The sequence below is a fragment of the Vidua macroura genome, chromosome 4, assembly GCF_024509145.1.
Source record: "Vidua macroura isolate BioBank_ID:100142 chromosome 4, ASM2450914v1, whole genome shotgun sequence".
Classification (NCBI taxonomy): domain Eukaryota; kingdom Metazoa; phylum Chordata; class Aves; order Passeriformes; family Viduidae; genus Vidua; species Vidua macroura.
The window spans coordinates 56,953,220-56,971,282 of NC_071574.1; the positions used below are offsets into that span (position 1 = coordinate 56,953,220).

Below are 18,063 nucleotides of genomic sequence, written 5' to 3' on the forward strand. Positions count from 1 at the left end.
ATGACCATAGTGTGCATTCATATGAGTCTGGGATATATGCTGATCTCCACTAAACACTGTACACCTTGGATAATTTTTCTGGCTGAAGCTGATCTGAATTTGAGGGGCCAAATGAGTTTATAGAAAAAGTGGTATTCAGTGGTTTCCTGATCAAATAGAAATTATATGCACACCAGATTTTTCAGTTCAATCATGCTTCATTTAATTATAAAGCTTAGACGTTTTGTTTTATTTTATTAACATTTATCAGTTAGGATATCATACACCTGGGATGACATTCTGCATGTATATAAAAACACAGCCAATGTCTAGGGAAGTTCTTAATTGAAATGAAGAAGGAGTTCATTATAAAAGACAAGTCGTCAGTAGTCAGTGTGAATGAAAGTTAAGTTTCCCACAGATGTGGAATAATTTAGAAATTATTCTGGATGGTTCTGAAATTCTGTATTTTTATGTTAGGAAAATGCATTTCCCAAACACTTTTTTGTTTGTTTTGTTATCCATTTTTGAAAAACTGTTCTAAAAATAGCAAGAACATCTTAGATATTCAGTTTTCTAGTTAAAAAAATATAAATGTAGCAGAGCATCATATGTAGGATAATATGAAAATATGAAAATTAAGTGATGCTTCAAAGCATTCTAGTAGCTTCAGTTTAAATTTTTCCCCAGATCTACTTCCGTGAGGAATTGTTTTACAGAGAAGTATGAATAGACAAGAATTAAGTTGGATCAAATAGAAGAAAAAATAATGGGGAAAACACTGGGTTGGGGTTGAGTTCAATTTCTAGAGAGTGATAAAGTATTAGAGTTCAGGGGTGTGTGCTCTAGTTTTTTAATTTTTTTTTTTAATGAAAAAAAATTCACTAAATTGCAATACAAGAGACTGGACAAGGTGGATTTCTAAGATCCCTTAAAATTGTACAACTGGGTCTCCATTCTTTGAAAAAAAATCTTTGAATTTTTTTTTTTTTTTTGATGTTGGGAAGTTGATGCTTCCCACAGAACATTTTTTTGCTATATTTTAAGTCTTCTATATGAAAGGTAAATATGGGGTGTGGTGTTATTATTGTCTCATGTAGGCCATGTTTTCTATAGGTTTATTCAGCTTCAGTGATCCTGATTGTGGAACTTGAAGTGTGAATTCTATTAATTTAACTCTCAGCAGCACCTCTAATACTGATTGTTAAAATACAGCTCTAGTTTCAGATAACTATTATATTAAATCTTTAGCTTGACACTTCCACTACTTTTGCAACAATATGAAGTAGTCATTTGGGAATAGGACAGATTCAAAGCTTCATGCATAGAACAAGTTTCACCAATATAAGTCATCAGAATGAGGAACAACTCTGCAAATCATGCAGTTTTTCAAAATGCCTCAGAATTTATTCTGGATCATTGAAAATTCTCCCCATATGAATAAAAAACACCAAGCCAAGGACAGTCTGGACAGTCTGATAATCTTCTTAGTTTAAGACAGTTTAAAGGAGAACTCTGGACTGAGTTGCCTCTCTTTATAGGCTCAACCAATTCCTTTCCATCAAAAAGGAAAAAAACCAAGTAGATGTCACTGAAAAAATAACAGCTTACTATTATAACGAATAGCAACAGTCAAGACATAACCACCAGATACAAAACTGCTGAATCTGGCAGACTGCCCAGAACAGAGAGACCCAAAACCACCAGACACATCCCCTACCAGGATGGAGCGCCTCAGCCGAGGGTGTGGGTCAAAGCACAAAGGGAGAGAAGGTGTCAGGCTTTCACTCCGCTCTGCGCATCTTCCCAGCTGCAGCTCCGACTGGTATTCTCCAGGGCAAGGACTAGAAACCCTCCAAGGGATTCGCTGTCCTTGTGGCAAGAGACAATAGGAGCAGGCAAGGCAAGGTGGCTGGGCTGCAGAATTCCAGTCTTCTCTCCTGAGTGGGGGCTGATGGCAAGTTGGAGCAGGGGTGCAAGCAGCTCTAACCCAAGAACTGCAGTCTCTCCAAGTGAGACAAAATCAATGAAAAGAGAGCCCAAAAAGGAAAAGCACTGCCTTGGCCCTACAGCAAGAAACCAAGAGCCAAACCATGTGGCCAGAGAGCTCTGCCTAAGCAAAGACCAAGAGCCCAGGAGGTAAAAAGCTCATGACATTCGGGCATGAGCTGCGTGCCTGAGCAGCCTTCAAAGCTTAGCCTATAGTACCACCCCGCTCCCTTTACCAACAATTTTGAGCACACACAGATATGGAATGCAATAGCATTTTGGGTTACCCACACCACCTTCCTTGTCTGCAGAACATCTTTAATTGTAGGCCTATCTCAAAAGCTTTCATATTCCGTTAATTACTGGGTTTTAATATGACAAAAGTTTTGCTCCTTTACTGTCCATTTATTTTTTTTAAATGAGAAGCTGTGAAATGCCTAATAGTGAAGACTTTTGAAAGCCACTAATATTAAGCAACTATTAAGTACATTAATTAACATCTAATTGAGGAGAAGGATCAGCATTACTCTGACATCACAAACTTAATATTGTTAGAACAGACACATAAATATTTAGCTCATACTCCAAGACTCCACAGACTTTTGTACATATGATTCATGGCTTAGCAGTTATAAGGGCTATAACATAGTTTTAAAACTAATTCTTACTTCATTATGTTTACAGAGGTTGGCAGATGGGTTAAATCTATTAGTAAGCAAAAAAGTTACCTCCTGGGCTTTCTTGTTGGAAGTGTTTTATCCTGTGCTTTCTAGCCTTAACTAGCATGTTGCAAGGCCACCTAGGAAGGATACAATCTGGAAGGATATGTGGATCTGTGAAAAAAAACAGTGCTGGAAGTTCAGTTTTTCCTGTAGTCAAAACCACCATATTATATGTCCCTATGCAGAAATGACAGAACTCTTAAAATAGGTCATGCTGGAAAGGCACAGCAAAGATGTTTGCTAGGGTGCCACAGGTCATGTATTGAAGATGACACATGCAACTACAGTGGAGCATAGACAGTAGAACAGAATCCCAATACTGACTGGTGGAGCATCAAATGCATTTCATAACAAATATATTAATCACTGAGGAGTAAATGCATGTTTCTGTATTTTGATAAATTCAAAGAGGATACTTTGTTTTACTGTACCAGTATTTCTGGTTTGGCAATATAGAAAAGATTACATGGATATTTCACTTTCACAATGAGATATGAGATGGGAAGAGGTGGTTTAAATGGATACATGGTGACATGGATAAAGGACTGGTCTGAGATAACTCATTTGACACACAGCTGGATTGTCAAAATATGGTGATATGTGGCTCAACTGCAAGGTAGTCTCTAATGTAGTAACAGTGCAGAATAGAACCTGGAAGAAGTAAACTTTCTCCTTGTAATTTGATGTTCATGTTTCGAATTGTTAGTGCTGGGGACAAAGGACAGCAGCAAGAACTTTGTTCAAAAGAAGAAGCTATGGAATTGCACACACTGTTAGTGACTGGAAATGACAGCAGGAAATAGTGCAAGGATACAAAAAGCCAGAGAACATGAAGATAAATTATACTTAAATGAAAAGTTCTGCAAGCAACGGGATGAAAATACTGCTCCAAAACTAGAGATCTGAAACTCTAGCCAGCAATTAAATACAGTAAGCACACAGGCCATGTCAGGTAGATTTCAAAACAGGCACCAAAAATTCATGGCTTTAGGTTTGTAACATTTCTTGAGGTAAAACCATGGGAAAAGTCCTGAGCCTGGTTCTATTCCTGGGAAGTGGAATATATGCAGTTGGATACTGTGGGGATCCTACTTTCTCTGAGGAAGCTGTGTAGCCTACATTGCGGAGCAGGTGGATACTGGGAAACAGAAACAAACTCATCTTGCTGTGGTCTGCCTTCCTCATTTGCAGCAAGACTGAAAAGAAGCTGTGGACTCTGCCTCCAACCATCAGTGTTGCTGCATTGCATTTCTGTGGAAAAGTTCTCTACTGACAAGTACCTCTGCTCCCAAGGGTTTCCTTTGCCAGGCCCTGCTGTTTGCTTTGAATAAGGAGCTCAGGTTTTCTCTTGTGATGCAAAACACTGCAAATAGGTCAGAGGGATAGTTCTCAGAGGGAAGAAAACCCAGCCTGAAGTTAAAAAGGAGGAGCATCCAGATAATGCAAAGGGAATATAAGACATGCATGTTTGTTACCTCCAGCCACTATCATGTTGTATGTATATATTTCATTTCACAGTTCTGTCCTCTGATAGAAGAACCTCTGATATTCATGGGTAAATCTAATTTACATTCTACAATTAATTTCTATGTTGCACTCTTAGGATGCCGTTTCAATTTTGTCTGGTTCCCAGCTTGAGGAAAAGGAAGTGTTTCAGAAACTCTTTTCCTTCTTCCATACTGCTCTTCCTTTACTGCTGTTTAGGCTTAGACTTTACTGGTTTTGCAGGTGATCTCAAAATATTTCTCTAGAAGTCTTTAAATGGTTGTGGTTTTAATCTGTCTAGCACAATTTTAGCATTAGTACTTTTCCAGACAGAGAACACAGACTTAGTCTACTTGCGTCAATTACATTTTTAAATCTTCCATGTGAAGGGAAGCAATCAATTTTGTTTGTTTGTTGTACTCTGCAGAATATTTTAATCACCTGGCAGCCTGTGGAAATTAATCATTTCTCTGTCATGTAAGCTGATATACAGCTGCATGAAAGATTTTTACTGGGCCATCATGCACCTCATGCATCCTCTGATGCCTGTCCTTAAGGTGCTCAACCTTGCTACTTGAGTAAGCCCTTTTATGTTTTCAAGAGATGAGGAGAGAATATTGCCTCTTTTACTCAGTGGGGATTGACCATCTATCAAATAACCAATGAGGTATTCAGAGAAAGCAAAATAAATAAATACCTTACTGTAGTGAAGCTTTGCATGTGTCCCACTAGTTTTTTTGTTTGTTTTGACAAATGAAGTGCATTACATGTCGTATTTCATATTGTTTTCCATTGCTGAATTCCCTGGAACATTCAAAGCTCTCTCCATTATATATTGCTAGTGAATATAAAAAGAAAGGAAATTATATATTGCTAGTGAATATAAAAAGAAAAGAAAGGCATTTTATAGAAATTCTTGTAAGATATTAAAACAAAAGAGCAACAGTCAATCTCTTGATGCAATTTAAAAATTAGTATGTAAATAAACTTTAGTGTCTTGTTTGTTGTGTCTCCACTGGGTCTTTCTTTGCTCCAGAAATTTTCAAACCATTTTGGAAGGTTACTGGCTCACGCATAAACACATTCACCTTACAGACTGAAGTGGAGAAGGCTTAAATCAAGACCTAATCTTTCTAGTGCAGCAAATATGAATTTAAATAAAAGGAGCTTTCAAACACCAAAGAGGACTAAAGAAATGAGGACTAAAGAACCAATAGAATTATGAATCTGTAATAATACATATTTTTATATGCAAATAACCACTTTATAAAGAAAAATATTTCCTGGAATCCAAAAAATTCAATAATGAAGAAGGAAGTGGTGATACAGGCATTTATATTGCATAAAGACAGGTAAGGGAGAAACAATTTAAATAACAAGAATTCCTTGCTTATTAATTTAGGCATACTTCTGCTGAGTTTAGCAATATTGAAGGTCTTTAAGTCTTGGTGCTCAATGCACAGAAATCTTCTGTTCATTTAATTTAAAAATGTCAGTGCTTTATGTCTTTCTGGATTGTTGCACTAATGTTCTTCGAATGTGTGCTGTAAAGACCACACTTGCAACTGATGTACCTTGGACTGTCTGCTGAGAATGCTCAGCCAAGTGTGTGTTTCTGTATAGCTGTTCACATAAAAAGGCCATCCATGTATCCTCATCAGATGGTTTAAAACAATCATTAGTAGTCATGGACTATCAATGAGGTAAAGAATACTATTAAATATATAGTCAGTATAGTTATTTGTAATTGGTTTTTTGACCATGAGAAAAATGGTGCAATCCCCCATGATTCTTCAGGCACCCTAATGCATCCTTCATGAGTCTCTGTAATAAGATGGCTTAGCATCACCCTCCTCCCAAACCAACACTCCCAGCAAAATTGAGAACCTAAAACGAGCACATGGATTTCTCTGTATCAGATTTACACATGGTGCAGATCTGCAGGAAAGAAATTTAAAGACTGTCAAATGGTTAGGAAGAAACTTGTTGGGCTCCTTCATAGTGATCCAATAGGTAATAGGGCAGAATTGGAAACTGAGTGTCTGTCAGCTTGCCTTATTTATTTAATATATGTTGGTTGGTTTTGTACAACCAGTCTGGAAAACAAACAAATAAAAAGAACTTGTCACTCTTTTGTTCTGTCATTTATCTTAATAAAAACTTCTGGGCAAAATAGGAGCTTGCTCTTTAGACTAACAGCACTCTAGGGTTTAACTTAGGCTTAAGGATTCTATAGACATCAGCTTCAGATTTCCCTAGCTTGTTGGTTCTGTCTTGTTTTGTGGTTCTCTGGGTTTTTAAAGGCAGAACTATGAAAAATGCTGTCTTTCTCCAAACTATCAAGTTGTTTTCCATGGGCATATGAGCCAGACTTTCCTGGGACTTTTACTGTTGATTGGCATAAGTCTCTTGTTGTCTGCAGTGAGCTGCTAATGAACTAACAAGGGATTAGGAGGAAAAGTCTGGAGAACATCCACACGCTGCATCAGCTGAACTGGAGGAATTCTTCTGTCAGTCTCTTTAAGTCTACAGATAAATTTCCTAATCATATTTGTATAAAGTCAACTTAATGCAATGTTCACAGCTAAAGTCTGCAGAAAGCCTGACAGTTTTCCAATATTCTGTAGCAAAAGAGGTAGCAAACCTCAGAATTTATTTCTAATTATTAATGATATTTGTAATTATTTAAGATGTGTCTTCTCTCTTTGCTATCTGGATAAAAATTTTAACACATTTTCTCATGAATTTCTCACCACCTTTCCATAGCTGTGGCTTCAAAAATGTCAGTATCCACATTCGGTTATAATAATATTTCAGAATATTAAGGGGCTATATTAAAGCCAGCAACATTTCTTATGAATAACGTCTAATTTATGAATAAATAAGGCTAAAATGATTACTTGGGTGGATTAACAGTTCAATATTTTCTAAGTCAACATTGACTAGGTGTGGCAGTAGTATGTTAAGACTTGCCTTGGAGGTGACAGCAGATATTTTGCATGTGGTGAAGTGGATCCACTAGGAATGTAAAGGGAAGACTGAAATTGTTGGAGTGGTAAGCAAGAAAGATGAATTTGTGGCAGTATCCTGAGTGGATAAAGAGGAGCAAGACAGCACTGGACAAAGACAAAAGACAGAAGGTCACAATAGCTGAGGAGCAAACCCACGAAGTCGGCATTAAAGATTTAGTTGCTGGGCAGGGAAGAAACACTGAATCTTAGAGCTGTTGCTCTGAAGGCATTAAATACACACTAGTTTTTAAGTAGAAAGGGAGAAATGGGTAAGAGGTGATACCCAGGTTAAAAGACTGCAGGACTGACATATCTAGGAATCTTTAAATGAAACTACTCATGTCATGAGTGTTAAGTCACACACTTATGCCTCAGCAGAATAACACAATCTCTTAAGTGTACTGCAGGTGTGGCTCATGTGTACCAACAGGCCTGATGAACCATGGTGAAATGAGCTGCTGGAGGCCTGCTGCCATCTGTCCAGGTATCCCACAGCTGTGTGTGGCACTGAGCTCCTTGTGGCCCTGTGTTATTCAGAGAAATCAAATCAAGTTTCATAAAGCACCATCGCTTGACATGCTGTGACTATCTCAAAATTAAGCTGCCCACATTAGTTCTTCACTGTGGAGGATGCATTATAGTTTTACAAATGACAATTGGTAACTCTCCTGTCATTCTATGTGACTTTGAAATTCTAGGAATTTTTCTGTAGTTTGGAAAATGATCAGTATGTTCCCTCAAGTGCAAACACTTGAAAAATCATTAAGTTTCTTAGGAGAAAATTTCTTGTTAATAAAAAGTAGCACAAACAAATCACAAGAAACAGTTGAACTGCAGCTGTGGAATTATAACACCCAAGTATTTTTCATCTTCAGTTTCCACAGACAGATTTAAAATACAGTTGTCTGACATTTTTAAGGTATTGGAAATTTCTTAAGTTTTTTTTTTTTATTATTATTTTTAATGAGGCTTAAACCCCTGTAACAAAGATGGAGTTTTCAGAATGGTATGTGATGAGAAAATTTCTGTCTTCTAATGACATTGTTCATGGTCACAGTGAGTGTTATAGTTTTCAGAAATATACACTACCAGATTCAGGGAGCCATATTTTCACTGCATGGAAAAGGATAAACTCGAAACATAATTCCATATTAAGGGCTCCAGAATACCCACATAATATTCAGAAGATTCTAAAGAATAAGTGATATATTGACAGATTTTGTGCTGCTTCTGACATTTATAGTAACCCAAAACTGGAGTGATGTTATGATACTATCCAGATCTTCTGGTATACTTTTCTGCTGGAACTACATCTCAGTTGGCATGTAAAGATGTTTTCTGTCAGTCTTTGAAAAGCCTGCTTATGAGTAATTGCTGTGCATAATTTTTTCTATTTCAATCAGTTCTATAAAAGCACAGGATTTATGTATTGCCATCTAACTATGCACCCACTGTGACGAGACAGAACTTCTGCTTCATGATTATGTCATGCCCTGCCCCACTCACACCATGGGAGACAATTTGCATGAGATGCCAGCCCATGCAATTATTGCTGCCTGCTGCCATGGGTCTGAACTGCTGATTTAGGGGCATATCAGTAACTATGGCTTCCTGTGTGGGACAGGAACATGACATAAGCATCATCAAGACTCAACTGTGGCAGCTCCTTGTATTGTGACAGCTGAAAAACATTGGACACAGTTCAGGATGTAAACTTGGATAAAAGCTGTGAAAAAGTAGAAATAAAGCACTGTGATGTCAGATTGCTGTGATCTTTTTTTTACCTGTGTTTAATCCGGGAAAACTATGAAAGTCATGCTGGCTTAATGCCTACATGGAAAGTTGCGAAGTGTTGGCCCTTATCAGAGTTAACATTTAGAGTGGATGAATGCATCACAGCATTTTGTCACTTTTTTACAGATTAATTAAATAATTACTAAAAAAAAAGTTAAATTAAAAGAGACAAGTTTATACCTTATTTCTGGTTTTCTCAGTGTTTTGATGAGCTGGAAGATTTACTAGGTTTTATTTATTTAATTTTTAAAAATAATGTCTTAGTTCATTCTCTTAATTTACATTGCTAGTAATAAATTTAAGAGTGAGAAAAAGGCAGCCTGCAGTGTAATAACAGCTAGCTGCTAAGACAATAAAGCATTTGAATTTATGATACATTAAGATTTTCTTGTTCATTTTCTTCTTTGAAAAGAAAGAGTCAGTTTTCCCCTTTTAAGATTAAAAACCACGAACTTCTTTTAAATATCTACATGGAATACATATTTTAATAATTTTATTGGATGTTGGAATATTTATTCAAAGCTGTTCTTATTAAAAATAGGCAAAAATATTATCAATCTTTGTAATAAGTTGGAGGGACATTGCTTATAAAGTAATCATTAAATTGCTCTGGCTTTACATCATGATTTCTACTGTTAAAAGAAAGTATGATTTAAGTTTTTCTTGGTCAAAATCAAGAAATTGTATCCTCTATTAGAGGTTTTGTTCTCAGACTTTATATGTGGCATGGGATTCCCACTGCTATTCCATTTCACTTTTCTCTTGCAGCGCATTGACTTCTGCGCCCAGCTCTGCCAATTGACTCTATCATTAACTTTCCCTCACTAATGATTGCATTTCCCAAATCTGGTATTGCACATGTGCAGCCTCCACTGCTTTATCCAAAGCCATCAAGTTTAGCTCTGATCACTAATCTTTTATGTTTTAAACAAAATCCAGTGGATTTTGATTTCTACAGGCCAGACTCCCATAAACTATTTTGAGAGGTGGTAAGGAATATCAGAGGTTAGTGGTTGTCCTCCTGGAAGCCATGATGACAATGTGGGAGTGGCTTACCAGCATCCAAATGAACATAAGAGTGTAAGAAAATGAAGTGTAAGAAAATGAAGTGTAAGAAAGAAATATAACCATTACTGGAACTCCATCTGTAGACCAACTCATCACTTTTCAGTCTAAAGGGATTGGGTCTTTTTTTAACATTAACATTTCATGATATATAGCATTAAGCAATAACAGTTAAGATTAATGGTATCAAGGATCTCAGTCAGGGTAAAGTAAATGGAGTCATTGTGTTGTGGTTTATAGCTCCATCACAAGATGAGAAGTGACCATTTAGATATGTTCCCAACTGAAAATATAACCAGTGACTTCAATTTAATATATTTGCTCTCACAGTAAAATATAATGCTGCAAAATGCTTTGATGAAAAGGAGACAGCATTTATAATACTTTAAGACTGAAACCTTTAATTTGCAGTTACACACAAGAAAAACAAGCCCTCATGCTCTTGTGTATAAAAAAAAAACCTATGTAGCGTGTAATTTATTATTTAATATCTTTCCTCCCATTCCTTTTTCTTGCATTCCTACTCGTACACTTTTTTAAAGCTTAATTATACAATACATTAAGGCTTTTGTAGTTAGGCAAGAGAAAATATAGGGCATTCTTCCTATCATGTTTAGATGGAACTGTATAGGTAAATGAAGATCACTTTTTTTTGGCCTTTATGGAGAGCAAAAAATAAAACAACATGCCATATCACTGTTTTTGGCAAGGTACTTGGAGAGAGAAATAATGTCTAGTAGTTTGTAACACTATCATTGAGTCAGGTCCATTTTTAAGCAGGTAAGAAGGTGAAGATGAGAGATAGATCTGTACTGTTTTGTGTTCCTACAGAAGAAATATGGTAAGGTTTTATAAAAACCTTTTGTTTTTCTCAAAAGCAATGACTTAATGAGCAAAGGTGTATTAAATTGCATATTAGATTACCTACAGTTATATCAAAAAGGAGGGGAAAAAAGGCATTATCATGGCTGGTTCACAGCACTTGACAAACACAAGTTTAGTCACATCTTTCTTGCAAAAACCTTGCCTTCCCCTGGAGATTATCATTCTTACTGTGCTTTGGCATCTACCTGTAAAACTGTAGCCATCATACTAATTCTTCATTTCTTCTGTATTTCTCTGCTGTTTCTTGGAAGAAGAGTTATAATTAGCCACAGGTTCAGTACACCTACACTTCTGGGAAATACTCTTCAGTTTGCTGATACCTGAGGAGGCACATCCCTGACACGTGTGTTTGTCCAGTCGCTGCCAGCCATGGGGTTCCAGTTTGCAGGGGGAATGGCAGCACTACCAGCTTTGCAGCACTGCCACCACAAGCTCTGCTTTCCACTTTTTTGCTTTCAGCCCTAAGTGGGACTGTCACAAAAGCACCTTTTAAAAAGTCCTTTAAAAAGTGTTTTCATTTTTAAATTTTCAGCAGACCAACATTACCAAAAGTTATTAATTAAAAGGAGTGTGTCCTTTCAGGTGATGATATTGCACGTACCCAAATACAAGTTGTATCTACCTTTTGGGTAAAGGCATACAAGATTGCAGATGCTGTGTTCCTGATGCCAATAAATGAGTCTATTTTAGTTCCACATTGAAGGAAAGCTGGACCTACTTTCCTTATAGTCATTGATAAGATGGCTTAGAGGGAGAAGATATTTAGCCTTGTTTGGAACAAAAATTGAATGAGAGAAAAAAAAAGAACATAAGGAGAAAGTTTGCAGCAAGTAAAAGCAAAGATTCCCAATGAAAAACTGCCTGCAGTACTGAAATGAATTCAATATTTAGGATGGAGTGTTGAAACATAGATTTTCTGACAGAAGTTTAACCAGCTTCAGGGAGCCCAATCCTGAGTAAAAATCATAGAATAGTGACATGTGAACATTATGCTGTAAGGCTTTATCTATCCACTGTACAAAAAAAGGTACCTATTGTCTATCTGTGAGTGCCATTACTCTCAGTTCATTCCTCTGTTTTCAGTAATGACAACACCCATTATAATGCAAGTATACCTGGAGGACTTAGAAGTTGCTGCCAGTTGTCACATAACACAATGAATTTTTTAAATCTTATCTAAGGAAAGAAAGAAAACCGAGCCCTTGGCAGTAATTGATTTCAACCATGAACGGGACAGTGCTCTACCAGACAGGATTAAATTAGTTGCAATTGTTCCCCTGCTCATTTTTTGCTGCAATAGAGGTGCTGTTTTTCTATTGTAAATTTCTTCCTAGATGCAAAATTTTTAAGGGATTTAAGGAGTAAATCCTTAACCATGAATACACTGCATGTGACAATGCCAGTACTGCAGACTGTTGCAGATAGGCCAGTGGCTGTTAGTGGTATAAGATATCAGTTATATCAGTTCAGTCCTGCAGTCAGCATACAGTTCCTGTATTTCACTGTGAATGTTTTCCATGGAAAAGACTTTGTTTAGAAAATATTACTGAAGTGAGAAACAATTAAAAAAACGAGCTTGCTTCTCCTTTTTCTTGCCCCATCCCTGGAAGTATTCACAGCCAGGCTGGATGGGGCTTTGAACAATCTGGTCTGGTGGTAGATGTTCCCTTGCTTGTGGCGACGACACTGGAACTACATGATCTTTAAGGTCCCTTCCAAACCAAACCATTCTATGGTTCAGACTATGATTCTTTATTTGCCTTTCAGGTTTTGTTTTCCAAATCAGCCCACAGAAAAAGCCTTAAAGAATCTGAGACAGCTTTTTTTTTTTTTTTTTTTGCTATAATTACAACTCCCCCCAACGAACCAAGAAAAAAAAAAGATTCCTAGCTTGCTGTTACATACACAGTGTTGTGTATTACTTGCCACATGCAACAAGTGGAATGCCATCGTACCGAGGCAGCTGTTTTACCCGGAGGAACTAACGGAGAACTTGGCAAGTGCCCCACCGACACATCCTCCGGCTGGAGCCAGCCACAGCTGGGCGCGGTGAGGGGACTCGTGCCCCGCTGCCTGTCCCGCCCCTTCCCGGGGCACCCGGGTGTCAGCCCGAGCCCGCTCCAGCGCCGGGGCAGCTCCGCGGGGCTGTGCCCGTGCCCGGGGCTGTGCCTGCGCCCGTGCCCGGGGCTGTGCCCTTGCCCGCGACTGTGCCCGTGCCCGGGGCTGTGCCCTTGCCCGGGGCTGTGCCCTTGCCCGTGCCCGGGGCTGTGCCCGTGCCCGTGCCCTGCGCTCCCCGCGTTGCCGCGGCAACGGCTCCGCGCCCGCCGCTGGCTCCGCCGCCAGCCCGGGAGCGGCTCCCCCCGCCGGGACGAGCCGCCGGCAGCGCCGGCCTCTCCCGGGCCCTTTCCCGGACGATCCCGGGGTGTGTCCCGCCGGCCGGCCCCCGCATGGCTGTGCCGAGCCGGGCCGTGCCGGCAGGCCGGAGCTGAGCCGCCCGCCTCTCCTGGCCTCCGCTGGGGTAGCCGGGATGTGCTCCCTGCCGCTCCCCTCCCACTCGCCCCCTTCCCTCGCAGGAGCCTTCCGCGCCTAGTTTAATGGCTTTGCAAAGAAAGACAGGCAGAAGAACACTTTCCTCAGTGGCGGTGGTCAGACCATGACCTAACTCACCATGAACTTGGAAGGGCTTGAAATGATAGCGGTGTTGATCGTGATTGTGCTTTTTGTAAAAGTGTTGGAACAGTTTGGGCTGATTGAAGCAGGTTTAGAAGGTAAGGGAGTGCTTTTCAGTGGCTCGGCATTTTTGTGTTCTGGTTATTCTCTTGCAGCGAGGCAGGAGCACCTGTGAACTGGTGGAAGGCACTACCCGAATCACCTCGAGAGCGACGTGCACTTCAGTGGCTGTCTGTTTTGGATGCTGGTTGTCGTGATTTAATTTTGTAGGAAAATAAACTGGTGTCCAGAAAACTGCCAGTATAAACTTAGGGGTTAAAGTCTGAATCTCTTATTCCTATTTTAAGTCTGCACATTTAAAGTAGTGGAGGGTAAAGCAGATTTTAGTATGATTGCAGGCAATCATATTGCCTTCAAACTGTCTTGTAATCAAAATTGTTTTGTAATGTATTCACATTAACATAATCTCTACTAGAATTGTAAGATCAAGATACATCTTTTATAGTATTTAAAAACCTGTTGAATATTTAATTTACTGTTAAGATTTTAAACTGTGCTTGAGGAATAACTACAATCGTCAGATTCAAACTAAGCAACTTTAACATTCACTAAGGGCAATCATGTGCAAATTTTATTGTTTGATGCTTTGTTTTTCTTAGACAGATCCCCTCCTCTATTAGCAATATTGTTTCTTTATAAAACAATAAAATTAAAAACAAGAAGATTACTTTATTTTACATGTGCTTTTTACATGTGGAATAGTGGAATATTGATTTTTACCTTATTTCTAAGAGAGCTGTTATTCTTGCCATATGAAGAGTTAGATTAAAAAAACTGCTTGCAGCATGGTTGATAATGCAATGACAATCTTTACATCCTAGTGTTTTATTAGTTTACAGTCTGAAGTGGTCTGTTTCTCAGCTGTTGAAAGAATATTGTATTCTCAAATCTTCCTGTAGGCTGGCATTTGAATATAGTGTACATACTTACACCTGTGAAAAGGGACACTTTGATGACAAATTATGGTTTCATAACAAAAATTATGGTTAAGCAAAATTTTCTCTTATGAAAATGTCTAAAGTAGTCCTGTTTGTGTAACCCTTTCAACAAATGCAGTCTTCCTTTGAAGTGATTTTAAATAAGGAAGTTACAGCTGGTTCTCTGTCTGTGTTGCTGTCTTGCATGGACTTGCTAGAATCGTGTTATAGAATTTTAAAGCCCTGCAGAGATCAAGTGCACTTTTATAAAGATTTTATATTTATCTTTGAGTATATTATATCCAGTTTAAATGATAACATTGAGATTCTCTTAAATGAACTTTTGATTTTGTTCTGTGTTTGGTTTTAAATAGAAATACCAATTAACATGATAAATGTTATCATAAAGTCATTTCCAGCATTAGAGGCTGCGGGGCGGGGTGGGGGGAAGAGATCTGTATTTACAGTTAAGGTTGTTTGTCATGTTTGAGTGTGTTCTGTCGAGTCTGATTGCCACATCTGTTTGGGTTGTCTCGTAAAATACATAATTTGATTGTTGTCTCTACTTGTTGCTGTGGCTGGAGAAGCTGATAATGGAAAGATGATTCAAAATATAGTGAAGATGTCTAAAGGTGGTTGTATTATTTCTGCAAGAAAAATTTGTGTTTTGCCTGCCTCACTGGTCAAAAGTCTTGGAGTCTGTGTATAAACAGAGTCTGAAAGTTTCTTCCTACCTAGTGCAGGACAGGTTTCCAGCATGCCAGCTAGAGGAAAACACTGGAAGTCATATATGCCCCATTCCTCTGTGATGTTCTATTTCTGTGAATGACATAAAAGGCATGTTACATGAGAAGCAAGTAACAGATATAAATAATGGTGTGTGTTAATGGGCATTAGTTGAATTTCACAGACTGAAGATTTTTTTTTTCCTCTTAGTTCAGGAGCAGTGCAGATTTCTTCCCCATCTTTTTCTTTAAACTTCTCATTTAAAGATCTGAACTAATTACAATAGGAAAAAAGGAAGATTTTTACACTTTTACTAGAGAATTGAAAAAACTTTTCAAAATGTTAATAAGTATCAAGGATATTAATATCCACTCTTGAAGGAAAAGTACGTGCATTGTAAAATTGTGCAAATGTTAGAGAAGTTTTTAAGCACAATGCTAAATAAAAAAAAACAAGTATAGTCAGACTATCCAAGTGCTTTTCTGGAAATCAGTGAGGAAGTTGGTCTCAGCTTTCTGAAAATGTTGGGTTTATAAGGACATTTGTTATTTTCACTGGCATTTGTCAGTTTGGGTAGGTCATATCCCTTCTTTCTTTTTCACAGAGGTTAATATGTCCCAACAAAACCTTTTTTATTTTTTTTTTCCAATTTAATAGTTTACAGTATAGAAAGGACATCCTATGTATACCTTGAGTTCAGAGTCTGTAATAATCTCTAACACAGTACACCCAATACAGGATTCTAAAACTCATTCTGAAGCTTTGGTAGAGACTGAGGTTTCAGAATCCCATTGTGTCCCTATCATGGCAACAAAAGCCTGAAGATAACTTACACTGGATTGTCATGATTTTGAACTTTGTGAAATTTTGTGAATTTAGAAGAATCAGGTGCAATGATGTAAATCAAGATCACTCTATTCACTGTCATAATAACTAGTGTAAGAAATATTCTGCTTCCTTCAGATTCTTCAATGCAAATTATGTTTATCATAATAATAGTATGCAATTATTTTCATTATTTTAAAAAATAATAAAGTATTTTCAGAGTAAATATTTTATATACTTGCTTATAGTTCTGCTGCAGTCACTCAGATAACAGTATGCTTTCTGTGGTTTTGTCCAATTGCCTTCAGCTCTTCAGTGATTCTGTAGAAGTATTTTCAAATAGATGTTTTTAATATTGTATGACAGCTCTAAAAGTGATAAGTAGCAGAACAGATTTATACACTTTAGTGGGTTGTGGCTTCCAGAGACTTTATCTCTCAGTTAAATATTATTTTATGATGCATTGCACTCACTTAGATTGCAGTATGCTTTCTGTGGTTTTGCCCAGTTGCCTTTAACTGCCGGGTGGTTTTACTGTTGTTATAGAAGTATTTTCAAATAGTTGTTTTGAATATTGTATGACAGCTCCTAAAGTGATGAGTAGCAGAATAGATTTATTCACTTTCATGGGCTGTGGATTGCACAGGCTTTGTCTCTAGGTTAAATGTTTAACTCTTCATGAATTAGGTTATGTCCTCCTTGATAAACTTTACTGTTTTTTTTTTTAACAGTAATTTATTAGGTGTAAAGAGTAATGTGTTGATACCTAATCAGGAAATTTGGTTCCTAGATATAACTTAGTATCAATTTAAAATTATTTCTTCTTGTAAGGCAAGTTTTTCCTAGTCATTCATAAGTAGAGTGAGAATACAAGAACTGAGTAGCTATATGTACAAGAGGTTACCATCTTGAGATTATGCCATAGTCAGGATATTGATTTATAGGATTTCAGTATATTTTTAGTACTTTTCTGAAAGGTACTTTGTGATCTTAATGTATAAGGATCATATGAACTTGAAGAATAAATGGAAGAGGTTCTCTTTTGAGTATCTTCCTTCTATGTTAGTTTCTCTGTGTAAAGTGTTAGGGACAGAGAGGTTGAGGCATCATGAGGTCAGCCCATTCCTAAGTTAAAATGGCTTTGTCCTAAAGTTTCTTGGAAAACCTGGATTGCTTTTCAAAACCTATATCACTTATTAATTAAATAAACAGAAAAATAGACTCCTCTTAATCAAGGTATGCATTGAAGCCTACACCATTAGGAATAAGGTTCAGAGAGGAAATCTGAATTAGATGACTGATCAAAAATATTTAAATAGGAATACCTTGCTTTTTAGGAAATGTCTAACTGCAGTTAAAACACCTAATAGAAAAAAATGGCATGGAAGTAGCCATATATATTACTGTAAAATGTGGGTTCCATATCTCTGTTGTTGGTATCTATCTAAAATCCTTGTTTAGGAGTCCTGAGAGTGGCAGCAGTAGAACTTTGCAGCTAAAATTGTAATAATCGAGCTAAATTACTGAAACACTTGATTCCTCCAAAATATCAAAGCAGCTTCTAATCCCATTTTAGCGATCTTGGCTATTAACAACTTCCCATTCATCAGCTGGAAAAAAGAACAAAACCACAGACACATAGGTAGTTGCTTGTGATATTTATAACAATTTTTGACAAGGACAGTATATGACTGGAAACAAAGTGGGAGTTACTTGTGGTTGCTCTGAAACTACAGCAGCCTCTGGAGCTGTTCTGCCATCTAGGCTATGATCTGCTGGGAATGCCAGCATTTTCACAGTGATGTCCCTCTTCACAGTGTTCTTCATGGATGGAAAAGGAGTAATACCTCAGAATCACAGAATGGTTGGATTGGAAGGGGCCTCTGGAGATCATCTAGTCCAGCACCCTGCTAAAGCAGCTTCACATGGAGCAAA

The 18,063-nt window shown here is 37.7% G+C and overlaps 1 protein-coding gene across 6 annotated transcripts in view; it reads left to right on the top strand.

Annotated features, from left to right (window-relative positions):
• KCNIP4 (potassium voltage-gated channel interacting protein 4) overlaps positions 1 to 18,063 on the top strand; it is a 385,281-nt gene that overhangs the window by 201,048 nt on the left and 166,170 nt on the right. Inside the window, exon 1 of one of the 6 annotated variants that reach the window (XM_053976055.1) lies at positions 13,271 to 13,698. The exons of the other annotated variants lie outside the window; for them this stretch is intronic. Coding sequence (XP_053832030.1) covers positions 13,599 to 13,698 — 100 coding nt within the window. The 5' untranslated portion in view covers positions 13,271 to 13,598. Of the gene's footprint in view, positions 1 to 13,270; positions 13,699 to 18,063 lie in introns of those variants that run through there. 6 annotated transcript variants of the gene reach the window in all.